This window comes from Aulonocara sp. 'chitande type north' Nkhata Bay, linkage group LG20 (genome assembly GCF_057382095.1).
Source record: "Aulonocara sp. 'chitande type north' Nkhata Bay isolate Kocher_YH1m ecotype deep benthic linkage group LG20, A_spYH_male_GT1.1, whole genome shotgun sequence".
In the NCBI taxonomy this organism is placed as follows: domain Eukaryota; kingdom Metazoa; phylum Chordata; class Actinopteri; order Cichliformes; family Cichlidae; genus Aulonocara; species Aulonocara sp. 'chitande type north' Nkhata Bay.
Genome location: NC_141363.1, coordinates 2,195,991 through 2,223,197, shown reverse-complemented (window position 1 = coordinate 2,223,197; position 27,207 = coordinate 2,195,991). Strand labels below are relative to the sequence as shown.

General features: G+C 44.5%; 1 protein-coding gene across 1 annotated transcript in view; it reads left to right on the top strand.

Annotated features, from left to right (window-relative positions):
- The window catches only part of rarga (retinoic acid receptor gamma a), a 41,189-nt gene extending 16,836 nt beyond the window's left edge, over window positions 1–24,353 (top strand). The window contains 8 exon segments of the mRNA XM_086278204.1: window positions 18,599–18,747; window positions 18,956–19,097; window positions 19,953–20,116; window positions 20,448–20,624; window positions 20,927–21,131; window positions 21,305–21,463; window positions 21,629–21,940; window positions 21,943–24,353. Coding sequence (XP_086134330.1) covers window positions 18,599–18,747; window positions 18,956–19,097; window positions 19,953–20,116; window positions 20,448–20,624; window positions 20,927–21,131; window positions 21,305–21,463; window positions 21,629–21,940; window positions 21,943–21,998 — 1,364 coding nt within the window. The 3' untranslated portion in view covers window positions 21,999–24,353.
- The last annotated feature ends 2,854 nt before the right edge of the window (window positions 24,354–27,207 follow it).

Here is a 27,207-nt window from a genome sequence, read left to right as displayed (position 1 = left end):
AAAACACGCAGAGTGACATAATTAAAAACACTCTTTGCATACTTACACACACACACACACACACACACACACACACACACACACACACACACACACAGAAACAACATAAGGAGGTCATGTTGGCTTAGGGAGCTAAGGGAGTTGCGTAAAGGAGCCATTTTGGTGGGAAATGTGGTACGGCAGGGAACGTCAAAGCAAACCTTTAAATGGAGGCGAGGGACAAGGGAACGATGTCAGCTAGCAGAGTGAAGCTTTCTCCACTGGAGGTGAAGCAGAGCACAAACGGCACATTGAATCTCCATTTATTTTCATAAGGTTGAAGTGCTGGGTTTAAGCCTAGCCTTGGTGGTGTAGAGTAGGATTAGTAGGATTTGCCTCTGTGCACATGTGTATGCTAATGTGGGCATACTACATATCTGATGAAAGCAAGGGGCAGAGAAAAAGATGAAGTGATCTATGTATGGATATGAAAATGATGATTGCAGCCCCGCAACCCAATACTTCCTTGTAGGTACATATTTCCCTACACACACAGGAAAACCAAACGCTCATCTGTGTTTCTCATTGTTTGAACAGCTATAAATAATTGACATTACATTTTTTGCTATGTTGGGTGTCGGTTTAAAGGGAAAAACACAACACAAAATTTCCTCATTAGTAAGGCTCAACAGCTTAGGTCACAACATATCACTATAATGCTTTTGCTTGTATTCTACAGGAAGGATGACTAACCTTTCTTCTAAAAAACCATTCTCTCTTAAACATACACACATGATTTGATTGTGGTGTTTTATCAGCTTGGTCACAAGTTAGATGTTATATTGGGTTGAAGACTACAGCATATGATTCACATCATTTTCATCCACATGAAGCCTTTCTGTGGCTCCCCACTCCCACCCCCTCTGCTTGACCATTGTCGCTCTGGAAGAATCCATTCTCATCGGCATTGAAATGTTTCTTCGTGGATACAAACTCAAGTTTGTATTCATTTGCCGTGATCTTTCCTTTGAGTGGATCCAGACAAATTCCCATAAATTGTGTTTCTTCAAACACCAAATGAAAACCATGCAAGAAACAAATACCAGATCATTTAGGTCATTGAAAGTGAGCAGGTGGATGGATATACTGAACTACACTCATTTGCCAAAGACAATAATCTTAGTTTGGCTGCAGCTTCTGAATTGTGAAAGATGTACTTTATATTGTTTGGTAAAACCTCGACAGTAATAGAGTGAAAATCGGAACAATCAGATGACGAGTAAGTACTTTGCAACAGTGGAAAGGAAAAACTAATAATGTTAAATTTCTGCTACTACTACTAATAATAACAAAAATAATTTTTCTTGTGCTTGATCATCACACTAAGTCATTATTAGCTCTTCTTCTTTCTGACTCTGGTACTAAATGCCGTGAGTGTCAACACCTAAACAAAAAAAGCTCTCATATAGCTGTTTGCTCGCTGGCATCTCTGCTCCTGTGACCATGATAGCAAATTAGCAATGCAAGCACTGGACCATTTTGGACTATACTTGTGTGTGATGACAGCATGTGCAGCGCTGTTTGGCTTTGTCCTTCATCTGTCAGTGAGACTGGAGTCTATTGGCTGTAATAAACAACTCTGCATTGTGTGACATCCCTGCTTTTATCTCCCTAGGCGATCACAGGCCTCAAATGACAGGTGCTCCACTCCTTTTTGGCAATCAGTTGCACTTATTATTTTTTCACTAACACTAGCCCTGATTCTGTAGTGCAGATTTTTTTGTGTAAAAAACGATCAGTTTTCCTGTAGACTCCTGGTGGAGCATAGGTCTGCAACAACACCGTAAAAAATGATAGTAAGTAGAATATCTGCTGCTCCATGATGATATCCACCTAAACCCCGCTGGCTTATGCACTTCAGAGTTCTCTCGCTCGGTTCCCTCTTTTCTCCTCTGCCTTTACCTTGGATTTCCTCTCATTATCCCACACTGCAAGTGGGAGCCAGATTGCCCTAAGTGCTGGAAACTTTCTACAACTTTGCAGGACTTAAATGTGTGTGTGTGCATCTGAAAAGCCAGCAAAGGTTGCCGATAACAGAGGGACCACAGAGTGTACTACAGCTCTGACATGATGACAGATGAAGATAAACATGCTACTATCAAAAGTGGGAGGGTGCTGTTTTCAGACAGTCTTTGTGGGCACGTGCAGGATGAAAATTGCGCAATGGCGAGAGAGGAAGGCTGGCTTCTCTGAAGACGTGGGAGGGCACACAGGTCCAGGACGTGCCCATGAAAACAAGACGGGGGTTTGCATTTTTGGCCGAATCTCACTTTTTCTCACAAGAAAACATGGGTAGCAGAACATCATGACAGTGCAGAAAGAGCGAGAGAAAGAAGGAGGGAGAAAATGTGAAAAAGAAAGATGGCCACGAGTGTAAGACCTTAGCATGTGTCAGATCTTTGACTGGTGGAGCAATTGATGGATGAAATGGACAACAACACAAGGATTGCTCTTCTTTTTTGCCTGATGTTACTTTTTTAGTTTAAAAAAGAAGCTCTGCTCTGCTTACTGAACAACCCTTAATGGGATGTGTGCACTTTTAAGTGTGCGTGTTCTGCGTAACCTGAATCTGGCTGTGGTGGGAAGGCTTCCTGGGCTGGTGTTCAGTGTCTCTATCATCACCAGCAATCTGTTTCAGCATGTCCGCACGCTGCACACATGCCCACATCAGAAATGGAAAAGCTTTACATTCCTTTCAAAATGACTCTGTTGCGTTTAGTGCAAAGGCCTCTGTCTTTATTACCTCACACACGATTGCGTTGTTGACTGCTTGGCTAGAACCTGAATGACTGTATACAGAGGAAGTGGCAACAATGTGTTGTATACGTCTTATCTGTAATTGGCATCAGAGTGTCAGACAGTAGTAAAGCCTGACTGGGTTCCAGCACACGTGGAGCAGTAAGCAGACCAGATCCAGCTGACTGGATAAAATCGTGAGACACGCACATAAAATCGTAATTAAAAAAACAAAACCTATTTCAACATTTTAAACGTGTGCTCAGATTTGTTCTAATCGCTTAAATGAAACATGATTGAAAGCAGACGTCAACATGGAGTGGCCAGTGAGTTGGCAGCCACTGAAAATGAACCATTTCCAAAACCTGAAACAAAAGCAGAAACTTTGTCAACTAAAACAAATCACGCAGTCAGGAAAAAGTGGCCATAGGGAACTTGATGAAATGGGGAGAGTATTTGGAGAAATGGGGTGGGGGGGGGGGGGTATTATGGAGAGAGATGGAGAGACTTGTGAGCCAGTGAGTGAGGGAGAGAAGAAGGGAGGGCAGGATAAGTTTGGGGGAAAGTTAGTGGCCCAGTGGGGGTTTCTTCCAGAGTTCAGCCTCTCTGGCTGGGGAAGGAAGGGAAGGAGGGAGGGGAGAGAAGGGGAGGCAGGGACCAGCCTGGGTCAGCAGCAGTATGGAGTATGTGTAGATTAGATGTCTAAACTCACTCGGCAAACCCTCTGAAGCCCTGGAAGGCTCACAGCTCACAGTGTAGTTTGCCAATAACTGGAGAACCTGGAGTTGGTGGTCTGAATTATAGTCTCAAACACAGTAAAAAGAAATGTCAAAACCAGTGGAACCGGATAGGGTTCGTAAATCTCTAAAAACAAAAGAGTGTGAACACATGATATTTGAAATAGATTTTTTTGCAGCTTGTCAGCCCACAGAGCAGCCCTGGCAAACCGCGCTGATGTTACATAGAACATTTGAGCACCGGGGGATTAGCCAGTTCTTAGTTTCCAGGATGCTGTATGAAACTAGCAGCGAGGAAAAGAAAACAGGAAGGAGACGAAAGACGAGTGTGAGAAGAATGCTTGTGGATCATAAAAATGTGACTCTAGGCTGTGATGATTTAATCTGAAATGTATCCAGACCAAGACATTTTTTGAATTATTGTGAAAATGGGTGGAAAGCTAGAGAGAAGAAAAGTGCCCCCCCCCTTTTTTTAACAACAAACTTCAGCTAAGCATTGGCATCTCTGATAGATGCCAGTTTGTTGTCCCCGTGTTGTATTCTTGCCATCATAAAGCTTTCACTGTATGACCTGACAGCTGTATGAAGAAGCACATAAAAACTACTGATGTTGTTTACTATTTGATGAAATAAAAAGAGCTATTAAACGTGCGTCAGTTTGCGAGATTGAGTGTGTGAATCTCAACTCACAGGTGTGTGTGTGTGTGTCTGTGTGTGTGTGTGTCTGTGTGTGTGCGTGTGTGCCAGCTTAAGAAAATAAACCTGAAGTCTCCATTGGAGGAATAGCTTTTAAACCAATAAACATAGTAATGAAAATCATTCAAAATAGCCAGAAATGTGAAAGCATGGTTTCTTTCATGAGACAGGAAAAAGAGTGAAGTGTTAGACAGAGGAGGAGGAGGGAGGAGGGAGGACGCTGTGTGTTTATGGAGAGCGTAGCCAGCAGCACAGATTGACAGGAAATGGTGTCTTTTTTGCCTGCTGGGCTGTACCACTTGTACTGCTTTGACAGGGGGAGATGAATGTGAGGAGCTCACAGACTGAAGCTATTCTATTATCATATATCTCCCATTGTATCACGCTGTTTGCTTTAGCCCAGCCAGAGTCCATCCCTCTGCTGAGCAACAGTTAGGACCAGTGTCAGGCTTTTTCATTGACCTCACACTGCCCATTGATTTCCTTTGATTCACTGCCACTCTGAGGGCACTGCAATTTTTTAAGCTGAATTGTTTTTTTTAATCAGTGCACAGAAAAACCATTGTTATAATGAAGGTTAAATGTGTAGGGTATACGTTTTAACTGTGAATCCACAACCACTAAAATATTCAGCTGCCACGAGGCTTTTTTACTGCATTAAAATCATTGCTTGAACAACCTGATCGACGCTGCTTCCTTGGACGTCTTTTGCTATTTCTACGTCGAGATATAAATCACAAGCAAGGTCAAGTAAACCTGTGAGAAGTGTGTCCAGCACATGGTGTGTTTGTATATTGGAGATATTTGTCTGTGTAAATGCACTGCGGGGATTGAGCAAGGCAGCCCTCATTCATCACTGTTAAAGCACTTCCAGAGGGAGCGACAGAAAGAACTGCCCATCCTCTGTTCCCTCAAACAGACAGAGGAGAGGGAGGGATTTACCCTGGCATCTGGTTTCTGGGTTCAGCCACAGCACAATGTTCTTTCTCTTTCTCTCTCTGGCTCTCTTTTTGACACACACATACACGCCCTGGCCAGTGGCTGGACTTTAATATGGTTATGATTAGAGACGGGGGCTCAGTGAAGGGAGGGAGGGGGAAAGGGGGTCTTATTTACTGCAGGGAACTGGGGGAGGTGCAATGTAAAGAAAGCCAGAGACAGGGACCAGATCTGAATGGAAGACGGTGGGGTTGGGGTAGGTGGGGGCACTGTTTGCATTTAGGGCTGAAATATGAAAAACAAAAAATCGTGTGTTCAAAAAAACAAACAAACAAACAAAAAAAAAGCACAAGAAGAATGGGGAATAAAGTTTTGTGCTCCAGCCAGATCAGTTCTTACTCCAGTGCAGACTCTGCTGGACGGCCCCTTACACCTCCCCTCCTCCTGGGTTCCTCTCTCTCTGTCCCTCCCTCTCTGGCATTCTCTGTCTTTCTCTCCACCCCCTCTTGCAGCGTCATGCCAAAGCAGTTGGTTCACTCCGCCGTGTCTGGGGCTCAGCGAGAGCTGCGAGAGGCTGTTATTTAGGTCTGTTACAGCAGACTGGGAGCAGCTCACCCAGGGGCAGGGGGGAGAGGAGAGAGTCAGAGTCACGCTCAGCTCAGCCAGTCAGGAACCATATCTGCATTCCAGCTGAGAGGGAAAAAGGAAAACTCCAGCATCGGAAGGAAAAGACAGCAGAGAGAGAGTGACAGCGCGAGATAAGTGAAGGGAGGGAGAGGAAGGTAGTGAATCTAGATAGCTGTTGCTGCTGTGAGCTCTTGTCACTGCTTCAGTGAGTGACGTGAGCAGTGGAAGCAGGGTAGGACACAGGCAGGACTGAGGGCTCTCACTGATTTTTGCCGAGGGTGGGGGGTACCATGTTCGACTGTATGGAGGCTCTGGGAATGGGCCCCCGTCAGCTCTATGATGTCACCAGCCGTGGTGCATGCATGCTGCGGAAAGCGAACCCCTTTTTTGCCGGGTTGGACCCCTTTGCTTGGACGAGCACTGCCAGTGTTCAATGTAAGTGGCATCCTGTTTGGATTCTTCTATGACACAATCATGTTTCCCCCTCTCTTCTCACTCTCCTTTTCTTTCGGTCACTCCTTCCTTCATTTTCTCATTGCTGGCTTGTTTACCCCTCAGGGCTCGGCCAAGGGGGCTGCTGTCAGGGGCTACAGAGCAACACAGGAAAAGACAGAGACAATCCTCTCCTCTCCTCTCCTCTCCTCTCCTCTCCTCTCCTCTCCTAGCCCACAGCCAGTTTGAGCTGCTCAGCCATCTGAAAAAAATTCTCTGCTATGATATTATATGCACTGTGTGTTGGGTTTTTAAAAAATGTGCTTGTGTGTATTCGTCTGTGTGGTGAGTTTGTGAGTTTGAGCCCACAGAGTCAAGTTTCAGTAACAATGTTTGCCACCTGGGGTTTGACCTTGCCAGGTGCTGCATACTAGAAAAGGAAAAGGTTTTGGTGAGTGACAGGAAGAGATGACAGTGACGTGTCAGATGTACTCTATCTGGTTTATTGTCTATTCACAGCATGAGTTTAACACTAGAAGTGAGGTGTCTGATGAATTTCACATGAAAAGTTAATGACAAATGTTGCCTGTTTTTAATAATACAGTTAGTTAATAATAAGTTTTGCTGGGCCTGCTGCAGTCTTCATAGGTCAGAGGTTTGTTTATGCTGCTGGATACTAGATGGATAATGATATTCCTCCAGAGCCAAACAGCCATGAATTAGTAAGCGGATTAATTATTTAGCAGATAAATGTATGAATAAATAATAATACATACAAATCTCAAGAAAGCAGAGATATATTCTGGCCAAGGTTCTCTTCTCTCTTTTGCTCGTTGCATCTATCCACTTCATTCCCCCCCCCCCCCCCCCCTCTCCCTTCTTCTGCCGCTGACTTCAGACAAGGCTCTGACTCTAACAACAACTGGGGTCCATTTTCATCTACTTCCAGGGGGCTGCTACTGCTGTGAGAGAGTGTGTGAGAGTGGAAAGGAGTGGGGGTGTGGGGTGTGTATGCATGGTATGGTGGGAGAAGTGTGGAGGGAGCCAAGCCAGATATGACAGTGGAAAAACAATCAAGAATATAAGAGGAGCCGGAGCGATCAGATAAGCAGCTTAACTTTGCTCTCGATTTTTCAGAGCTGCTTGAAAGTGTTTTCAATTTTTTTTTCATGCTCTTCCGTTTGTTCGTCCTCCCTTCTTTTTTGTGCCTTTTTACTTCCTTGGGGGGGGGGGGGGGGAGTCATCTGTCTTCATTAATCGTGAAGACACCAGCATTTCAGTGGCCGTCATGCACACTGGCTGAGCTTTAATGAAGACAGATGCCCTGTCAGTGGAGGCTGAGGCCAGAGGGGACTCCAGCCACGCCAGCCTGCTCTGCTTAGCTAGGGGAGCCCTGATGATAACAAGATGAGATTTGTTTATTTAATCAATCAGGCCTCTATGGTCCTTTCCTTTTAACCCATTCACACACATGCACACATTTAAAAATTAGGCCTCAGATTCCAGAAGTATATTTTTCTTTCAGGTCTTTGTTCCACACAATCAAAGTTAAAAAAAGGAAAGGGGAAAAAAAAGTCCAGGGACGCTGCCCTGAGGGTGAGAGATCTAAGTTAGCAGAGCAGAGCAAAGTGGCTGGTGTGGTGTACTGTTTCAAACCCAGTGTGCCCAATAACCTTTGTAAACAAAGCTGTCCTATCCCTGCACAAGGAGCCATAATGCCCCTCTTTACTGAAGCAGTTGCCTCCCATTGTCCTCATCAATGAAGCTGATGAATTGATGTTTGAGTCTGATATCTCATTAAGCCAGCCCAGCTGCACAACAGAGGGACCTGTCTGGCTCTTAATGCCACAGTCACACAAGCACGCACACTGCACACCAAAATAGCCACTGTGTTTGTAAAGCAAGTCACCTGGCCCTGGATTAATACAATAATATACTGTTGTCACACAGGTTTTTTTTTTTCCATTTGTAAAAAGAATTCAACTCTTTAGCAATGCTCTCTACAATGTGAGGATAAAAAAAAAACAAGGTTTAGCAGAAATGCAAAAACAGTTTTTCTCTGATAACCTGTGTGGAGAATGTGCAGAGAAAATGTTTGTCTGCCCTAAATCTTTCACAAAATGAGTATAACCTCCTCTCTTTGCAGTAAATCTTCAGCGGTGATAAGTGTCTCTGCTGTTGGCCATTAGCCAGGGACAATCAGAGGACTTAAAAGTGTGTGGTCAGTTTTCTTGTTTTTTTGTTCAGGAGTGGGAGACCTTAATGTCAGAGGTTAGGCAGAGGCTACAGCCTGGCCAATGTCAGATCTACTGCATGTGTGGTAAGCTCGTCAGCTTGCTGAAAAGGAGACTCTTTCAACCAGCTTGGCTTGTGTAATGCTCTTAAGTGCCTTATGCCACAGAGCTGGTACTACATCTGAGCTGGCCTACACATAAGGATAATGGACACTGATTTAGTCGTACGTCAATGAGAACTGAATTAGTCAACTGCCAGGGAAGCCATTTGAGACAGCCTATGCCGACAAATCCCCTCTCTGTCAATGTTCATTTGCTTAGAAGAATGAGGCAATTACGTTTAGCAGTTCTCCAGGGTCAAAAGAAGGGAAAGTGTTTTTTCTCACCAAAGTACACTCTTAGCTCGATGTTTTTGAGCACACTTTGGATTGTAAGTCTAACAAACGGTATATATAAGAGCTGGACATGACAGTAACAGATTGCTTGAGCAATTTGTCACTATGTGTGTCTTCACACACACACACACACACACACGGGCGCACACGCTTCTTTGTTTTCCCTTAATGTGCTGTTCAAATGTGAATTGAGGGGCTAATTGAAATGGGGGGTATAGATCTCGGCAGCAGCGGTAGAGAAATAAGAGCTTCCTGTGACCGCTGGCACATTCTGGCCCGATCATTTTCTCCCTGATAGAAGTCTGCAGTTATTTCATTATAATTACAAAAGATTCAATTAAAAGATTAGAATGCCTGAGGGGGCAGGGCTGGAAATAGATGGTGGTATGTTGGTTAGTGGGTGATGTGTGTGTTTGTGTGTTGGAGAGAAAGAGGGAGAGTACTTACACTTCTAATCATTGTCACTAACGTCACGTGTTTATATCGCTGATTTTCTCAAGATAATGTCAAAACAATGTGCTCAACTTTAAAGGAATAAGCCAGTCCAGGGTCAATGAGTTGTAATTGATATGAAGGAGCGAACAAACGTTAAGCAGGCTGCAACTAAATTAACTTTTTAAACAAAAAAAAACATTAAGCTAGAAATGTGAAAAAAACTGGCATCAAAGAAAAGTCTGTTTTTGGTTTTTGATCGCAAGCTTTAATTATAAAAAGTACCTCATTTAAAGTGCACTCTAAACTGTCAGGCCTGCACTACAGTGTAATAGGCTCTAAATTATTTATTAATGTGTTGAGGAATACAGTGTCCTGCGTGATATAATACAGTAGCTCAAGCAGCTGCAGTAGTCCTTGTTTTGTAATAAATAATACATAGCATCAGAGCCAAGATGGTTATTAAATAAAATCGCAGGCCTGTTGGTTCATTCTAACCTTACAACAGTTTATGTTACATGTTATATTACGCTATGGAAATCATTTTAATAGGGTGAAGCCATTTTTGGTGTCAGACCTGCTGGGCTGCAGTATCACACCACCTTGTTCACAGATCTCTGTCAGCCCTGCAGTAATAGCTGAGCCCATTAATAGGCAGCGCTGTCTATAAATAAACAGATTCAATCCTAGCAGTTGCTTCAAGTTTTTTCCACAGAGCCCCCTCCTGTGCGTGGTTTGACTTATGCATAAATCAGAGCGTGTTAACCTATGCTTGTGTGTGTGGTGCCTGTATGCGGACTCCTCTGATCAATGTATGTTCAAGTTTACGTGTCCACTTGGCTGCTGTTGGGCACCCAGACTGCTGTGTCAAAAGCAGAGACGGACAGTGTGCCAAGCTGGATTCCTCAGGCCTGTGCTGGAATCTGGCTCCGCTCTAACAGCAGTTTATAGCCCCTCAGCAGCGTCAGTCGCACCGCTGTAAATAAAACTCGTCAACCGAATGTGAGTCCTTGAAAGGGCTGTTTTTGTTTTCCTGTCCGTCGTGTTTAAACAGTATTTCACAAGAGCGAGTACTCTGAAATTTTACGTGGACTCGTGACGAGCTGACGATTTGTGGATCGCAGCACGATAAACGTGACTGTTATGAGGCAACTGGGCTAGCAGTTTGCGTGAGCTCCAGATCAGTATAAAATCTGGACTTTTGTGAGTTCTTTCACAATAGTTTGCTGGTCCCAGAGGTATTGTGGCTGCCCACCCTAACACCCGTGTCTGGCTGCTGCTATTGTAGCTGTTTACTGAGAACAGCTCTTTGCCTGCCAGGCACATTTTCCGTTGCACAAAGGCGTGGACATTTGGCAAACTATGCATACTTACGTGCGTGTGTGTGCTGTATTAGTGCATGCACCTGAAAGAGTTTATTTCACTGGTGAGCATGTGATGTACCACTGCACAAGCATGTTTGTTTATAGCATAGAAGAGTGTGCATGTAAGCTGAGAGCTGTGTGTGAGCTGGCTGTGGAACGAGCAGTTCTGTTACCAGCGTGTTATTGACTGACGGCTTGGCTCGAGTGTTGCTACGGGCTCGGCGTTAGAAGAAGTGGAGCCCTCGTATAGCCAAGTCGGGTCTAGAAACCCAGACGAGTCCAACTGTCCTCCTCCTGTGTATGTGTGAATGGGTTGTGTTTACGCAGCCGACAGCGTTTGGCAGGGAGTGGTGAGCGGCTGGTGTAGTACAGCTATTATCTGGGCTCAGGGGTGGAGAGAGATGGATGAGGACTTGGCCTGGAGTGGGTGGAAGGAGGGGAGGACCGAGGGGAGGGAGGGAGGCAAATTGGTGTTGTTTTTCCCTTTGACATTAGTCAAATTCTGCCAGTGCGCATATGTGCAACTGACATGACCATCCTTCTGGAAATGGTGCATGAGTTCATTTGTGTACACTTGCATTAGCTTGTATTGTTTGTGTTCCTTGTGGGTGTATTTTGCTGTAAGGAGGAACAGGTGTGTGTGCGTGTAAGCTGGCATGCCTGTAATTGTGAGCCTAGCTGACAGTTTGGGACTTTTTACAGAAAGAAGATGAATGCCAGTGGAGAAATTAACAGATGTCTGTTTGAGTGCGTGTGCGTTTACGAGTGCACATGAAACCAGGTTATTGGAAGAAATCAGGTTAAACCAGGAAACAGGAGAATGTGTTCACATTGTCAGAACTTTACATACAGCTGGTCAGTAATCAGATTTCTCTGCTCTGTTGTGTTTTTTAACTAATACCGTCACACTATACAGTTTCTCCTCTTGTCTCTCAGTATTAGGAATAATCTGCCTGTTAGCTGCTCTGACTTATTCATTGTAGCTTTGTTTTTAGGCAGATTTAGGATATTTATACTTTGGATAAAAGAACAGTTTCAGCATTCATCTTTTCTTTCATCCCACTGTATTGCCTTTCCAGTGCTGCGTTTCCTGTTCCCCGTTCCCTCTTTGGCACGCACACTTGTAATATCCCTGTTAATCCTGTTAATCCATTTAAGTGTAAACTAGAGTCTGCAAAATAAGGTTTCATTCAAAATCAGGTTACTCCAGAAAAAGAACTACTACCAGGTTACTAAAGTAATGTTAACACACTTACTGTTTCTCTGGGCCCCTAGAGTCAACGTTTTGCTCTAAATCTGACACAAGAAGTGCATTCTCACCTAGACACGTGAGAGACACTCTTAAGCACAAAAAAGCAGCACATGCTCTTCAGTGGCTACACAGGAGCAGATAATATGTCCATGTCTCCACCATAGCTTGACCTGTGAGTGAATGGGTACTTGCAGTAGCCTGTTATCACGCCTGGATTTATAAACTTCTGCCTCACGGTAAGAACATCTCCCATTTGCCATAAAACACTAGAGACAAAACCAAACAGACAGACGGACAGCCAGTTTGACAGGAAACAATCCAGCAAATGAATTAGGGGCTGTTTGGGATGATTTCTCGCCTGTTTAGGAATGCTCGATCGACTCAGGTTAGCTGCTGTTAAGGGAACTGACTGGCTGGGTATTGCTTACGTTCCCAGTGATGTGTTCATTCAGTGGTAATTGTCAAAATGTACCTTTAATACTTCATGTATTAGTCTTATGTGGAACTTTGTTTTGTGACACCTCTAGAGACCGTAATGGAAGGAAATGAATCACTGTGTGGCTCAAAATCTGGCTGTCACATCAGTCATCTGAGTGCCTCCACCCAAACGGAGTTGGGCAACCTGTTGGCGGTTTGCTGCCAAGCAAAAGTGAAAAACTGATATGCATCATTGCTTCACTGAGACACTCAAAGCAGAAGTTTCTCAGAGTGGCTTTAATACCTTACAGGATCTGTGGTTTTATGCCAGTTGAAGGGGACTGCTGATTCTTCAAGAGTTACTACTTATGCATGGATTGCTCACTCAGAAGTCAGGAAGCCACAGTCATTTTGTCACTGCTCTGCCAGTTTTGATCTTAGTCTCTCTGAGTTCTTCCTTCTTAACTTCTTCCAAGTGACTGTATAGAGGAAAATGCTGCGATAATGTGTATTTGGCAGAGTAAACTCACAACAGAAATCAGTTAAAAAGCTGGGTGCATGATTTTTAACATTTTTTTTTAACAGTGATCTGCATCCTATGTAACGCCAAGTGAAAAGGCAAGAGAAACCGCTTTGTGTAGTGTGTGCAAACTCTTTGGCGTGGACATTTACATGTTGAGTGGAAATGAACTGTGTGCTGCTAGTCGTGGGCGTGTTGTTCCTTCCAATAGGAGGTTTGCGTTTGCGTGCTTTGGTGTGTGGTGCTTCCCCAATGTGCCGGAGTGAATACTACTGTTGTTGTTTACATTATCCGCCTTTCCACTCACTTCCTCTGACAGAGCAAGGCTGCAGCCACGGCTGGGCTACTTCTACTTTTGTAGGTTTCTATTGTTGTGGGGAGGAAGCAATAGCAATTGAACGAGCGCTAGTGGCCTTGCCAAAGACAGGCAGGTGAGAGCCAGGGCTACAGATGGTGAGAGGAAGTCTGGGAGGACGAGAAACAACCCGAGGATCAAAGACTCAGGGTTTCCCTCGATGACTGCTTTCTCCTCTCTCTTCACCTCGCCTGCGCGCCTGTTTCTGCTCTCTGTCTGCTCCCTTGCCTGCCTGTGAACTGTCCTGTCTTCTTGACATGATCAGTGGCCCAGCACTGTGCTGGGTTGCCAGGTTTGGGTTCACTCCTCAGTCACTGGAGGTGAGCTGTGCTCCTCTGTGGTGGGCAGATGAAGAGTCAGCTGGAGCTCACGGCAGGGATGAGGAGGTGCATTTTTTCCACAGATCTGCACTTGACTGTCTGGTTTTTCCAGCGCTGGTCATAAAAGGCCACTGACTGTCTGAAATATTTTTATTGACGTTATATTTTCTTCATTTTTTCCTTTCCTTAATACCGTCTTGCACTGGTTTGGTACAAGGACATTTGAAGGAAATTTTATTTGCTGGGTTCATTGGGGGCAGGCGGCTCAGCAGACGAGTTTGGCTGTTTGAAAGCAGCTTGTGTGTTTGTTGACAGGGCTGTGTGGTGCAGGAAAAGGGGGGTGCACGCTGCCAAATGTTTGCTTGCTGACTCCATCAAGAAAATATCAAAAGGCCCTTTATGAGGTGCTGTAAAGAAGACCAGGTGTTTTGAGAACACCACCAGACTCCAAGGGTAATTCCACTTTTTAAAACATGCCCCGGGGATACATTCTTGTCCCACCTGCTGCCTTTCCTGCTTTTTTCATTTTTAAAGGAAAAAGGGGTAAAAAAGAAAAAGATTAAAATGTGCCTTGGCAGCAGCTTGTGTGCCATGTCACATTGTGTCATTCTTCAAAAGTCCACAGTTTTGTCATTAGTACTGACAGAAGCCATGAGCAAATGGGAAAATGTTTTTACTCAACATGCTGGTCTGGCGTCAGATCGCATGCATGCGTCACAAATGTTTATCGATGTTTGTCTCATTGCTTTCTTCTGGTTCCCAGAGAATGGGTTTAATTCCCTTCAGGAATGTGTTTCTTAATATCTATTTTCAAATCTCAAACCCGAGCCATCTCCTGATTGGCCGTCTTCTTTTCACAGGCGTGTTAGTGTGTCAGTCTGTGGGAGACCAGGTGATGAGCTTTCTGACAGCTGTTGAAAGGCGTTGCTACTGCTCATCACCTTTAATGAAAGTCCCCCCTCCCCTGTCAACACAGTCAGGAATTCCTCCCATTTTTCTCAGTGGTTTTGTTCCTCCACTTCTTTGTTTCTCTCGGTTATAGGCCGGTGCCATTTTGAGTGCTTGTGTATATATATATATGGGTTATATATAGGTGAAACAGAATAGCAATGGGAAATGAGAGCACATGTATGGAGGTGTAGCAGTAAGGGATACTGAGAAGTGGCTACAAAAGCCAGTGACGAAGATCCTCCGGAAACGCTGGTACTGAAAAGAGGAAGGAAGCAGGTCTGTTGTGTGGGACCTTGTAGCAGAAGCCTCAAGAGTGATAGCAGGAAGACATGGGCAAAACAAAACAGAGAAGGAGAGTATTATGTGCTGGCACCACTGACAAGGGTGTGGTACTACTTTCTTTTCCTCTTTCATGAAACCCATTTCTTTACAGAAACCTATTCGTGTGCTGATGGTCGGTCAGTCGTACCCTATGGTGCTGTAGCCTCTGCCATGGTGTAGAGGGCCAAAGGCACCCTTGAAAGCCCCACCTAGTGTGCCAGCAATTCTCCCAGCCCACTGTTCACCATCCTCTCCCAATCTGCTGTCCTTCTGCCACTACTCTCTGCCCAGTCCCCAACCCTCTTTTCACATTGAACCCTACTGTGTGCCCCTCTCTCCCCCTCTGCCTCAAAGTCTCGACAAGAGGTACAACTTTACAGGATCTTTAGTGAAAATAGAGGTGGAGACAAAGGCCACGCATGCCCGTGCATGCAGTTTAGCACTAACAGGGAAAACATCAACAGAGTGAGTCGCACACATAGAGGAGGGGGTGTTTTAATGGGGACTGGAATTCAGTGGTGCACTGTTACAAACAGTCCGGGCATTTGCAAGTGAAATATACACTACAGAGACAGAGCAGAGCCGCTGGCTGGAGTTGCACGTGAATGCTGGACAAGCACAAAAATAAACACCTACACGTATCCTACAGATGTATTGCACTGTGAGTGCACTGGGCCCAGAAAGAATACGTCTAAGCGTTTGCTCTCACATGCCAAGGCTGGAACTTTTGGAGCAGTGTCGCACTGAAGATTCAATCACTCCAACAGGTCACGTACTCAAAATCTGCAAGCCTATTGTGAAAGAATACTTGTTACAGTGCCAGAATGTCATATGCTGCTCAGTTAAGAGGAGTGTGTTGCAACACAAAACAGGAGCTGCATAGTCATGCGTTTGCTCACATACATTAGAAACACTCCTTTTTTCCAGCTGAGTGAACAGCAGGCAGCCTCAGTGTTGCCAGGAAGTCTTCTGATTATTTCTTTAGTGTTTCTCCTTGTTCTGGCTTTCTTTTCTCTTCTGTTGGATCTCTTGATACTAAAGGGAGTTTGCTTGGCTCGGTTAACTTGACCTAGAATTCACTGTAATTGACCTAGTTGAATTCACCTTCAGCTACACAGCTATTTCTGTCTTGTGCAGTTATATTTCACATCTAATGAGGCTGTGCTGAATGCTGCAATGCTCATCCCATCACGCTCAAGTATTTTAGTGTAATGTTGCTGTGTGTTTGTAGTTTGTAGCCACTGAGTGTGTTTATGGGACCAACTTGCTCAGTGGCAGGGGGACCACTTGTGCACAGCAATGCAACACGGGATCCGAGAATAAACTGATACTTAGCAGGAAGCTAACAGTGACTGTTGATAACTTAGCTATACCTTCTTCTTGCCTTTCTTTTTCTTCTTCTCCTCCCCCAACAGCAGCACCCATACCACCTACCCCACTCCTCTTCTCATCTGTCTGTCATCAGCTCACAGGCCTTAGACAGCGGATTGTCATGCAAATGGTGCCCCAAGCCTCAAAGCGCTGATAAGGAGGGCCTCTCATTTCACTGGGCTTTGTTTTCTAAACAGTGATGAGCTGAGTTGAAGAGACTGAGAAAAGGGGCTCGGGGTAGCTTTCTGAATGGGCCCTCTGACTGTGGCGCCCTGGGGTAAGTGGTACAGGGGATTTGAATGGAGTAGGCTGAATGAGGCAAAGTCTTGGAGGTGGATTCAGGAGTCATGTTCTCTGGCAGGAACCAGGTTCAATGTGTTGACAGAGCCTGATGTATTTTGTCTGTCACCGCTGCCCGGGTTTTCTCCAAGATGGACTTTCTGTGTTTGGCCCGCTTTCTTTATCCATTTAGACGGTGTCAGTCAGTGTTCGTTACTTGACGCCACATATGGTTTGTCCTTTTCTAAGGGGTTGTCAGCGCTCGGTTTGGAGCCTCATTTGCTGCTGTTATTATTGCATAAACAGTGGTTCATGGTGCGTTCAGAGGGTTTCTGTTCTCCCACTGACCCTGCCGTTTTGTTACATTCTGGCCAAGGAGATATGAGACTTGCTGTAGAAACATTCAGGGGGCGTAAACTTTGGATTTTAGATTGATTTGTGCATTTGGCTTTGGGATTGGTCTAAAAACTAATGGAAAACATCTTTGACTTGAGCAAAATGAGGTTTTCAAAGGAGGACTGCGGATTTCTGAAGAGTCGCATATGAAAAACAGATGTTTAGGCAGCAGGCAACAAATAAAAAATGTCTGATGTATTTCTGTTACTATCATTAATGAGGTAGTTGCAGGCCAGTCAGAGCAGCTACAGCAGAAGTAGTAGTAATCGTCAACTTGGTCTTGAACAAGACTTGCCCTCAAGAGCAACTTTGTCCTCCCCCTCTCCCCCCCCTCCCCTTCCCCTTTCTCTGTTTTATATCAAATTCCTCTTTTTACGCCCTCTTTTTTTCTCTCCTTTTTGAAGTCTCCTCTCTCTAGTAAAAAAAGCCATGCTGGTGGTTTTTGATTCTGCTTTGGGTGTGAGAGGGGGGAGTAAGTTGGGTGGGGGGGTGGGGGGGGTTGTAGGTTAAGTTTAGGCAAGTCCTCTGTGCTTTCCATTGAAGGTGCTGGGGAGAGGTGGGGGCAGTAAAAGTTAGAATTTTAGAGCCTGCCTGTTTTTTATTTTATGATTGGCTTTTTTTCTCTCTTGCTCTCTTTTTACGGGCTGTGAGCTACAGCTGGTGGTGTGAATAGCTGCCCAAGGTGACTGAGTCCCAATAAAGTGCAGGCCAGCCGGGCTGGGGCCTCCAGTCCAGCCATGGGACTGCCTTTATAAGCCAACTTACGAGCCTAGTCCTCTGTTAAAACCTGGCAGGGCTGCACTGAGGAATTTAGGGCCAGGAAACAAGAGAAAAATAGGGTTTGTGTGTCAGGGGATGGTGGTGGGATGCAGAGTAGGGGGTTAAAGTTAGAGGGTGACCAAGGGTGAAACTGTTTGTGTGCAAGTGTGTGTTTGTGGTTTTGTGGCATGTGTGGTTAGCATCTTATATTTCTCAGGGGGAGTATGGAATCCATACCCTGCACACTTGAACCTTCCAAAAGAGCCTATATGGGGTCCACTTTGGAATATAATGAAGTGTAATGTACCATATCAAGTATGTGACTCGAGTAAGCACTGATGTCACAGCTGTGCCTCAGTTTTTGAGACATAGAATCAGGGCTCTGCACCAGCTTTGCGTGTCCGTGCATTTGTCATGTGCCTGTGCTGTGCGTGCAAGATGTTCACATGAGATGTTGTCAATGTGTGGAATGAGGAAAAGCCAGCTTTGACTCTTGACTTTTCTCAACTCATTAGCTCGCTCTGTTACCTGCCCTTATCAAAGAACCTGTCAGACACTGTCAGTTACATCTTAGTGATGTAAAAAGCAGTTTTCTCACAGCTGTCAAAGAGCCCTTCTTCTCTTATTTATTGTCTTTACATAGACAAGGGTTATATGCGAAGACAATATGACAATATGTTCTATGCGATATCCCCAAAGGGCCCCTGAGTTTGGCTCCTTAGTGATAATTGGTACCAGGAAATGGGAACACTTGATAGTTCATATGTTATTTATCTTTTGAGACTTAAATGTGTCTCACTCCACGTCCAGGCAAAATGTTTACCAAGCGAGCATGACTGTTAATCAGTGTCTGTTGGTGGAACCTCAGTCATATCTGCCGTGTCATTTCTTAGTGTGGTTATCTATCCACATCTGCTACATGTATTCACAACTCCACATGTGGCCTTTGCAGAGTTAGTAATAGTTGTACGATAATGATTAGTAACTGATCATGTGCTCCACTGTCTTTTCTTTCCATGTTCACAGCGGTGGAGACCCAGAGCAACAGCTCAGAGGAGATGGTACCCAGTTCTCCGTCTCCACCTCCCCCACCTCGAGTCTACAAGCCCTGCTTTGTGTGCCAGGACAAGTCCTCCGGGTACCACTACGGGGTCAGCTCATGTGAAGGCTGCAAGGTGAGAAGAACCAATCTTTTGAACACTGGGTTTTCTGAAATAGAAAAAAATTTCGATTCTCTATTTTGCATTCACATGATAAAAGAGGGATGGACAAAGGGCAGGCTGAAAGAGATACAGCGATATGTCACAGCCTTTATAATGATAACTGTATTGCACATTCTCCCTTGCCCTCTTCCCTTTTGTGTCTTGCTTCCTGATGTTCCAGGGTTTCTTCCGTCGCAGTATCCAGAAGAACATGGTGTACACTTGCCACCGAGACAAAAACTGTCAGATCAACAAGGTCACACGCAACCGTTGTCAGTACTGCAGGCTGCAGAAGTGCTTCGAGGTCGGCATGTCCAAGGAAGGTGAGTCCCCCTCTGTTTGGAAAACTGGGTCACTCTCTCACTTGCACATAGAGACTGAGAAACTAGGCAGCAAAGACAGAAGCAGATGATGAGCCCACCAGGGGTGGTGATCAGGGTGAGGCTGGGCACTGTACCAATCATATGACTAATCCCTTTACAAAATGAATCTGACTTCCTGTTTCACCACAAAACCTCGCCCCTCTGGCCAGCACACAGACACTGCTTTCATTCATAAAGACAACACGGGAGAAAACAAGATTTGGGAGTTTTGACCAACGTATTGAGAACAGGATTCACGCCATTTGCGCAATCAGAAACACCAGCTTGTTGGGGGGGGGCCTTTTTATTTCAACCTTTTGTGTAGCCAGCTGCGTGTAAGTGGCAGTTTCTTGCCCTTCATGAAGCCCGGGGGACATGTATGTGGGTGTAATGTTTGTGTGGGATGTGTGTTAAGACCGGGATCACATTGTGCCTCTGCTATTACTGGATATCCTGAGAGGAAGGAAAGTATGGGAGGAGGAGGAGGAGGTGGGAGAAGAGGCAGAGAGAGGGAGAGAGCGTACTGGCTTATGTGCACCGGTCAAGTGGATAGAGAGATGGACAAGGAAGCCAGCGGGTGATAAGAAGGAGATAGCCAGTGTCCGTGCCGGGCCTCAAGGAAATATGTTAATGCTGTTAAGAGCAGAAAGGTTCTGGTTTCCACTAGCGTGTAACATCTCCTTGGCAGCAGTGAAAGACACTGAGCATGAATGCTGAGTTTGTTTTCAAATGTCATTACAGATAGATTAAATTAACTTTCTGTATGAGCTTTAACATTGTATGTGGAACTAATTTTGTTTTCTCCCCTTTACATAGCGGTGCGCAATGACAGAAACAAGAAGAAGAAAGATGTGAAGGAGGAGGTTGTTCTTCCGGAGAGCTATGAGCTAAGTGGAGAGCTAGAGGAACTAGTCAATAAAGTCAGCAAAGCTCACCAAGAAACTTTCCCATCACTTTGCCAACTGGGCAAATACACCACCGTAAGTCGTGCACATAAACCCCTATCTTTCACTGCTGCATTTGGAAACTGTCTCTCAGCTACGTCAGCAGTGAATGCTCCCAGATTGCATGCTTATGAAAATTCGCAGTAACTTTCCCAACATAGTGGTGGCTTAACTAATGCAGTTCCCCATTAAGCCATCTGTGTGGCCTCGGAATGATTGATGCAACATGTAAATGGAATTCTTTCCCCACAGTTGACTGATGTAAAATGTAAATGTGAGGCTCGGTGAATCTTGCCTTTGATACAAACGTGGTTGCACACCTCCTCTTGTATGACATGCTGAACTGTGGGTGTTTTTGTTTGTTCAGAACTCCAGCTCGGACCATCGAGTCCAGCTCGATCTAGGGCTATGGGACAAGTTTAGTGAGCTTTCCACCAAATGCATCATCAAGATAGTAGAATTTGCCAAGCGGCTGCCGGGTTTCACCAGCCTCACCATCGCTGACCAAATCACTCTGCTTAAGTCCGCCTGCCTGGACATACTGGTGAGGAGCTTTTGTTTTCCCTTCTGCCCTCTTCACTCACTTTTTGTAAATAAATGATTCTGTCAAAGCTTATGCTGAAATATGGGTATGCTTCCACCCGGTGGTAAGAAGTGGCAGTGCATTCAAGTTTGGCCAGATAATGCAAAATCTATCATATATACACAACCAGACTGGAGTAGTTGGCTACCATTTTGAGCTACTGCAGATATTTTTAGTGTTGTAAGAAGTCATATTACACTACTTTACATTTTATTTACATTTTTTAACGTTCAAAAAGTTTTACACCTTGTTTTGCTTTTCAGATGCTGAGAATCTGCACACGCTACACTCCAGAACAGGACACTATGACGTTCTCAGATGGCCTGACTCTGAACCGGACTCAGATGCACAATGCGGGCTTTGGGCCGCTTACAGACCTGGTTTTTGCCTTTGCAGGCCAACTTCTACCCCTGGAGATGGATGATACAGAAACCGGTCTCCTCAGCGCCATCTGCCTCATCTGTGGAGGTACTGCAGCATGCACCTACTCTTGATTGGTCTGTTATAAAGTGGAAAGGACTTTAACAAAATAAAAGTTAAACATAATTGATTTTTGTATGTAAGAGATTATTTAAAACTGTGCCATTTATTTAAAAAAAAAAGAGAGAATGAGAACATGTGTTTGCTGCTTTTTTCACTAGACCGCATGGATTTAGAAGAGCCCCAGAAAGTGGATAAGCTACAGGAGCCTCTGCTTGAGGCTTTGAAGATCTATGCCCGTCGTCGCCGCCCCAACAAACCCCACATGTTCCCACGCATGCTGATGAAGATCACTGACCTCAGGGGCATCAGTACGAAGGGTAAGAATGGAGAGAGTGCTTTCTAAGATTGAACTCTGTACACTTTCCCAAGGTCCTTGCCAGAAGAATACATCTTTTACAGGACACTCTACTAGTTCAGCTTCACTCTTCCTTTTATTCTTTATGATGTGTCCATGTATTTTGAGCCTTGCTTTCTATTTTCAGGTGCAGAGAGAGCTATCACTCTGAAGATGGAGATCCCAGGGCCGATGCCTCCTTTGATCAGGGAAATGCTCGAGAATCCGGAGGCCTTCGACGACCAAACAGAGAGCAATGAGAGCCCGCCGCCTCCACCACCGCCCCCACCACCACCCGCGCCTCCAGCCCTGGTTCTAAAGCAGGAGGCTGAGGATGAGGACGACAGCTGGGCCACCGAAAACGGCAGCGAGCCATCACCGGAAGAGGAGGACGAAGACGACGACGACGATGTGGGAGATGAAGATCGAGACAGGGGCTCGGACAGTGACGGGGAGCCCTGGGTGTTTTAACTTCCATAGATGGGTTGAGGAAAGGCCTTGCTCGGAGGGCGCAGTGAAAAGAGCATTTCACACACACACACACACACACACACACACACACACACACACACACACACACACACACACACACACACACACACACACACACACACACACGCATACAAGCATATAAGTAAACATACACATATATAGCACAACCTCATTCACTCTTCCACCTCAAGAAAATGCTGGCCTTCCCTTCTCCCTCTCTCTCTCCTGACTGCACATCACTGTGTCCTCCTCCACTGAGCACAGCAGAGCCTTAAGCGTATAAACATTTCTAACTCAGGCCACACGGTCCATGACAAGTGAAATGCAGAAAAAATGAGAAGTCAAGGGAGAGATGACGGTAAACCAGATGAACTCCTGGCACGGCCAAGAGAGAAGTTAACGTGACAAAAAGAACATAACCTCTTTGAGAAAGCTAAATGTTTGTTGTTTTCTCCCCCCCTACCCCCCCCCCCCTTACTATTGTTGTTTATATCTAAACAGGGGAACCTCCAAACTAGACACCAGAACTAAGCAGTTGACTTTGATTGATTACAACAAGCACATTTAGAGCAAGAGTACAGGGCAAAGCCAAATTGAGTATGCAACTCTTTTGTTGTTATTTTTAAATATTGTTTTCATTCTTTTTTTTCCTTTTTTCAGTTTATGAATAAGTCCTTACATATCTATATACCATTATATTTTGTTTTTTATTTGTTATTCTGGTTTTATATATGAATCCTTTAGACAAGTTTTTATCTTTGAAGAGCTTTCCTGAGAAGATATTCAGAGGGAAAGAAGGGTAATCAGAACTGGCTGGGTCTTCCTTATCAGCTACATATGCTTAGCTCGGGCTTCTTGGAGCACTTTGGCTCCCTGTGGATGATAATCAACCCAGGACTTTCTTTTTTGTTGCAGTGACTTAACCAGTTTCTGTTATCAGGTAATTGGCATTATTCTTTTATGCTGTTGTTGCGGCCAGCATGTGCTGTCAGTGCAGGAAGTATCTTTGTGCCAAAGTTAGGAACAGTCATCTGTGGAGCATGAGTTTAACTACTGGCAGGGACTCCAGATACAATCCAGCGGTCCTCATGGCAGAATGCTCACTCACATGTGCACTAAAAACACACTCTAATTATCTTGGACAGTGTATCCACAAAAGCGCAGAACAAACATACACACTCCTTTCGCTCTATGCTGAGTGGTAGCAGATGTGCCAACCTGGCACAAAGTGCCGGGATCGGAGATTCAGACTTGACCGTATATATGTAGCACTTTTGTGATCATCTGTTTAAGCAAGGCACATCTCTTCCATTAAGTATAGAGCAGCTGTCTGTGAGCATATGTCCCAGTTAGCATGTCAAAACTGATGGTAACATCAACATATTAAATATGACGGATCTTAGAGCTCTCCCTGATGATATCAGTAGATTAGCACACTCATTCAACACAGATAAAAACACCCAAACATACTAGTATCATATGCATCAACACAACCATTAAAGGCATATGCAAAGCAGGAATCTTTATGGAAGACATTTTGGAATCAGACTCAGGGCTTTTCAGTAAGGACCAAACCCTAGCTGCTTCCCAGCATGCTAGAAACAGGCAATATTTATGCGTGCATTCTTGACTATGCGATTCTCAGCCCCACTTTGTGTAAATAGAAGATGACAAGTCTGAAAAACAGCATGGATACCAGTCTGACTCTCCACAGAGCGAGGAGGGACCACCATCATCGTCATCCTCATCACAATCACCGTCCCACCTGCGTTCACACTGGTATCCATGCAGGAAACTGCCCCCTCATCCCAAAAAGCCATTATATCATCTTGTCTTCTTGTGTATATTCTCACTTTTTTTGAAGAAGAAGAACAGTGGAGGATTATGTGTTCTCATGTATCATTTCTTTATTGCCAAAATGTCACAGTGGGCGATCAGCTTGGAAAGCACGGCTGATATACAGTACAGAGGTTTTTCTCTCCCTCTTTGAAGCAATACGAACATAGTTTCTGTAGCAGCGAGAGGTCCCATCCTCTAAATATGGGCAGGTCTCCTCATTGTGTGTGTGTGTGTGTGTGCGTGCGTGTGCACGTGAGTGTGAATGCTTTAGAAAGTTTTCAGTCATGGGTGGATGTCCTTGGCATGGTGCTGTCACACAGAAACTCTTGTGTGACCTCATCCTTTCTCTCTCTGCTACGCCGTCACGGTGATAGTGACGGTAATGCAGGCAAAACTTTGAGATTATGTTATGTGTTATGTTATTGTTTTTTTTTTTTTCAACATGGCCAAGGTGTTGTTCTTCCTCTGTTTATGTCAACTCTTGTCATACAAAGAAAAGCCATATAAACAGTGAGAGGCACAATAAACTACTTTTGAGAGATTCCTGGACTTTTCTTTATTACCATTTCTTTGTGCTAAAAATGATGTGATGTGTAAGTTCGCTTATACCAGTGTCAAACTTATGAAACACAGTAAACTGCACTTTTGAATGAACATAATCATTCATTACCGGGGTGCAGCAGTAGAGGGAGCTCTTGCACTGTGACTGTAGGGTGTGCTGCATGCAGCTGCGTTTACTGCTTGGAGGATAAGGGCAGGGTCTGTTGGGTCATGGAGAGCTGTGGGTGCAGAGGCTAATAAATCACAGCCTCCTGCTGAACAAGGACATCAGATAAAGGTCTGTTCCTAAGATTTGTTCACTCTGCAGTTAAAGGAGTGCAGGTGGCAGCATAAAAATCATCAGAGAACGACTCTTTTCCTCTGCTTTCATCTCACTGTGATCAGAAAGTTAAAGCATATCTAGCCATGAATTCTTTAATGAAAGCTGTACGAGAAGGCTGCAACAGCACAATAAATTATCTCAGTTTTTAGATGCATTACATGATATATCAATTATTATTTGGTGCCATTAAGCTTTGGCTCAAATGAAATAAGATAAAATTACATTTGGCTGTGCAAATTTGTGGTAACATGTTTTAAAAAAATATGCCCAAGTATTAATCATAAAATCCATTCATAATGAAAATATCATTTAGCTCCTGCATAGCTGTTAATGTGGCTCATGTTAGAGGTCTGCTGGAGGAAATGAAAGCGATTCTTTTACAGTCAGTAAGCTGCTCAAGCCAGTGCGCTCAAATTATACTGAAACTGTGTGAAATTTGAACTTGCAGAAGTGACCCAGCACTCGCTAATGGCCTGTGAAAGGACATTCAGTCACTGAACTCAAGTCAAAAGCTTTGTCAGAGTATGCTGTGCAATCTTTAAACCAAGCAAGGAAAGGCCTTGTTAAGAAGAGTTTTTTTAAGAGGACCAAAAGTCTGCCCGCGTGTCTGTGTCAAGGTTATACTGCCTATCTTTACTGTATCACTGCTGCTGATATGATCACTCACTCTCTCAAGAGCGGGAATCCTCTTTATAAAAGGCTTCTGACAGTAAACCTTTTCTTTTTAAAACCCGGCCACGTTGATACTAATGCCACACCTTTATTTCATTAATAGAAAGAGAGAATCAGAGCAGGGTGATAAACACAGATGAGATTCTATCAATTATATGATTGCTTTAATTATCATTAAAGACAGATCAATAACACCAGACTGGAATTAAAATAAGGCCCATACATTATACACTATTTTACAAGGAACAATCAAATTGCCTCATATACTGAACCCTGGAAGGTGTTGCCATGGGAACCCATGCAAGGGTTTGGGCATGCTTGGGGGGAATTTAAAGGAGCCGGTTTAGTTTTCTATATGCTCATCCTCACACATTAGTGACGGTTGATTAAATAATGACTTGAGATGGGTAGGCTTATTCATTTGAAATTAAAGAATGGAAATGTGACACCTAGAGGTACAACTTCACAATGATTTAATAAAGTGTGAGAAAAAAATCACCCTTGTAATATTCTTACAACCAAAGGACATCAATTATTAAAAATAGTAAAGAATCCATAAAAGCAGGCCGTGAGTGTGCATACCAACGAATATCATTTGAATATTTAAACCCACACTGATATCCCGCTGCACATCTGAGCTGTAGCTACAACTCGGTCAACACACAGGAGAGATAATGGACCAGCAGCAGCTGCAGGGCTTCAGAGAGTGATCTGCAGGATAAAGCTCAGTGAACCCAAATGCTTCTGGCAGCAGTTAGTGAGGAAGGTGCTGGGCTCGGGGTGTGATAAAGGCAGAGAGTGTTGGTGCATGTGACCCAGGTTTGATGTGATAAAAAACTGTAGGGCCTTTCTGTGTGCACCTGAAGCTATATACAAGACAGAGAGGTGCATATGTCATGTGCTGGAAGCATAGAGCTGGGTGCAGGGTCATAATGTGAAATACCACATCATTTACTGTGTGCCTCCTGGATGGGTCAGAACAGACAAAAAGGACACGTTTGCCATTTGTTACATATGCGGCAAATCCACCGAGGGTTGGGGATCACAGTCAAGGAGGGAGAGAAAGAGAGAGGTGAGGAGAAGGTGAGAAACGTTTTCATGTGCAAAGACCATAAATTTAACACCTTCCCCTGTACGAGCAAGAAGGCAGACGGGCCATCTCACTGAAAGGGTAATGGAGAAAGTGATGAAGAAACGGGTAAAGGTATCTGTGACAAGAGTGAGAATGGAGGGCGTGCCAGAAGGGAGCCAGAGGAAATAAACAAGGCCAGGTAGAGGTGGGGGCGATTTGGGAATGAGGAGCAAGCACTGGGAAGGCGGGCAGGCGGGCAGGCGTCGGGGTCATAAAAACTAGGAGATGTGTTCTGGCCTCTGGGTCTTCATATCTTTTACATTTCTAATTAAAAGAGATAAAGAGTGAGGGAGTCATCAATCCCACAGTGATTTCCCAGTTAAGGTTTTAGAGGGGGCTGTAAACTAGGCAGCCCGGCATCATTGATTTTATAATTAGCTATTGTCACCCCAGACTTAAGATGGAGGGAGTGTGGTAGAGGGGCACGACGAGAGCTTAAAAGACAGAGCAGCACGACTCTGCTGGTGGAGTGAGGAGGATGAAGATGATGAGGAAGTCAGCCCTGAGGGGGGACTGCAGGAGAGTCAAAGGTGAGGAGAGAGAAAAAACCCAGAATGGGAATGTATATGAAACAGGCAATGAGCCAAAAGGGAATATAGGCTATAGAGCCGTGTGAAAAGAAATGGCATAGTTAATTACCAATGAAATGTCATGTGAGGATCAAAATATTGCTATAATCATTGGCCAGAAAAAGACACATTAGACCCAA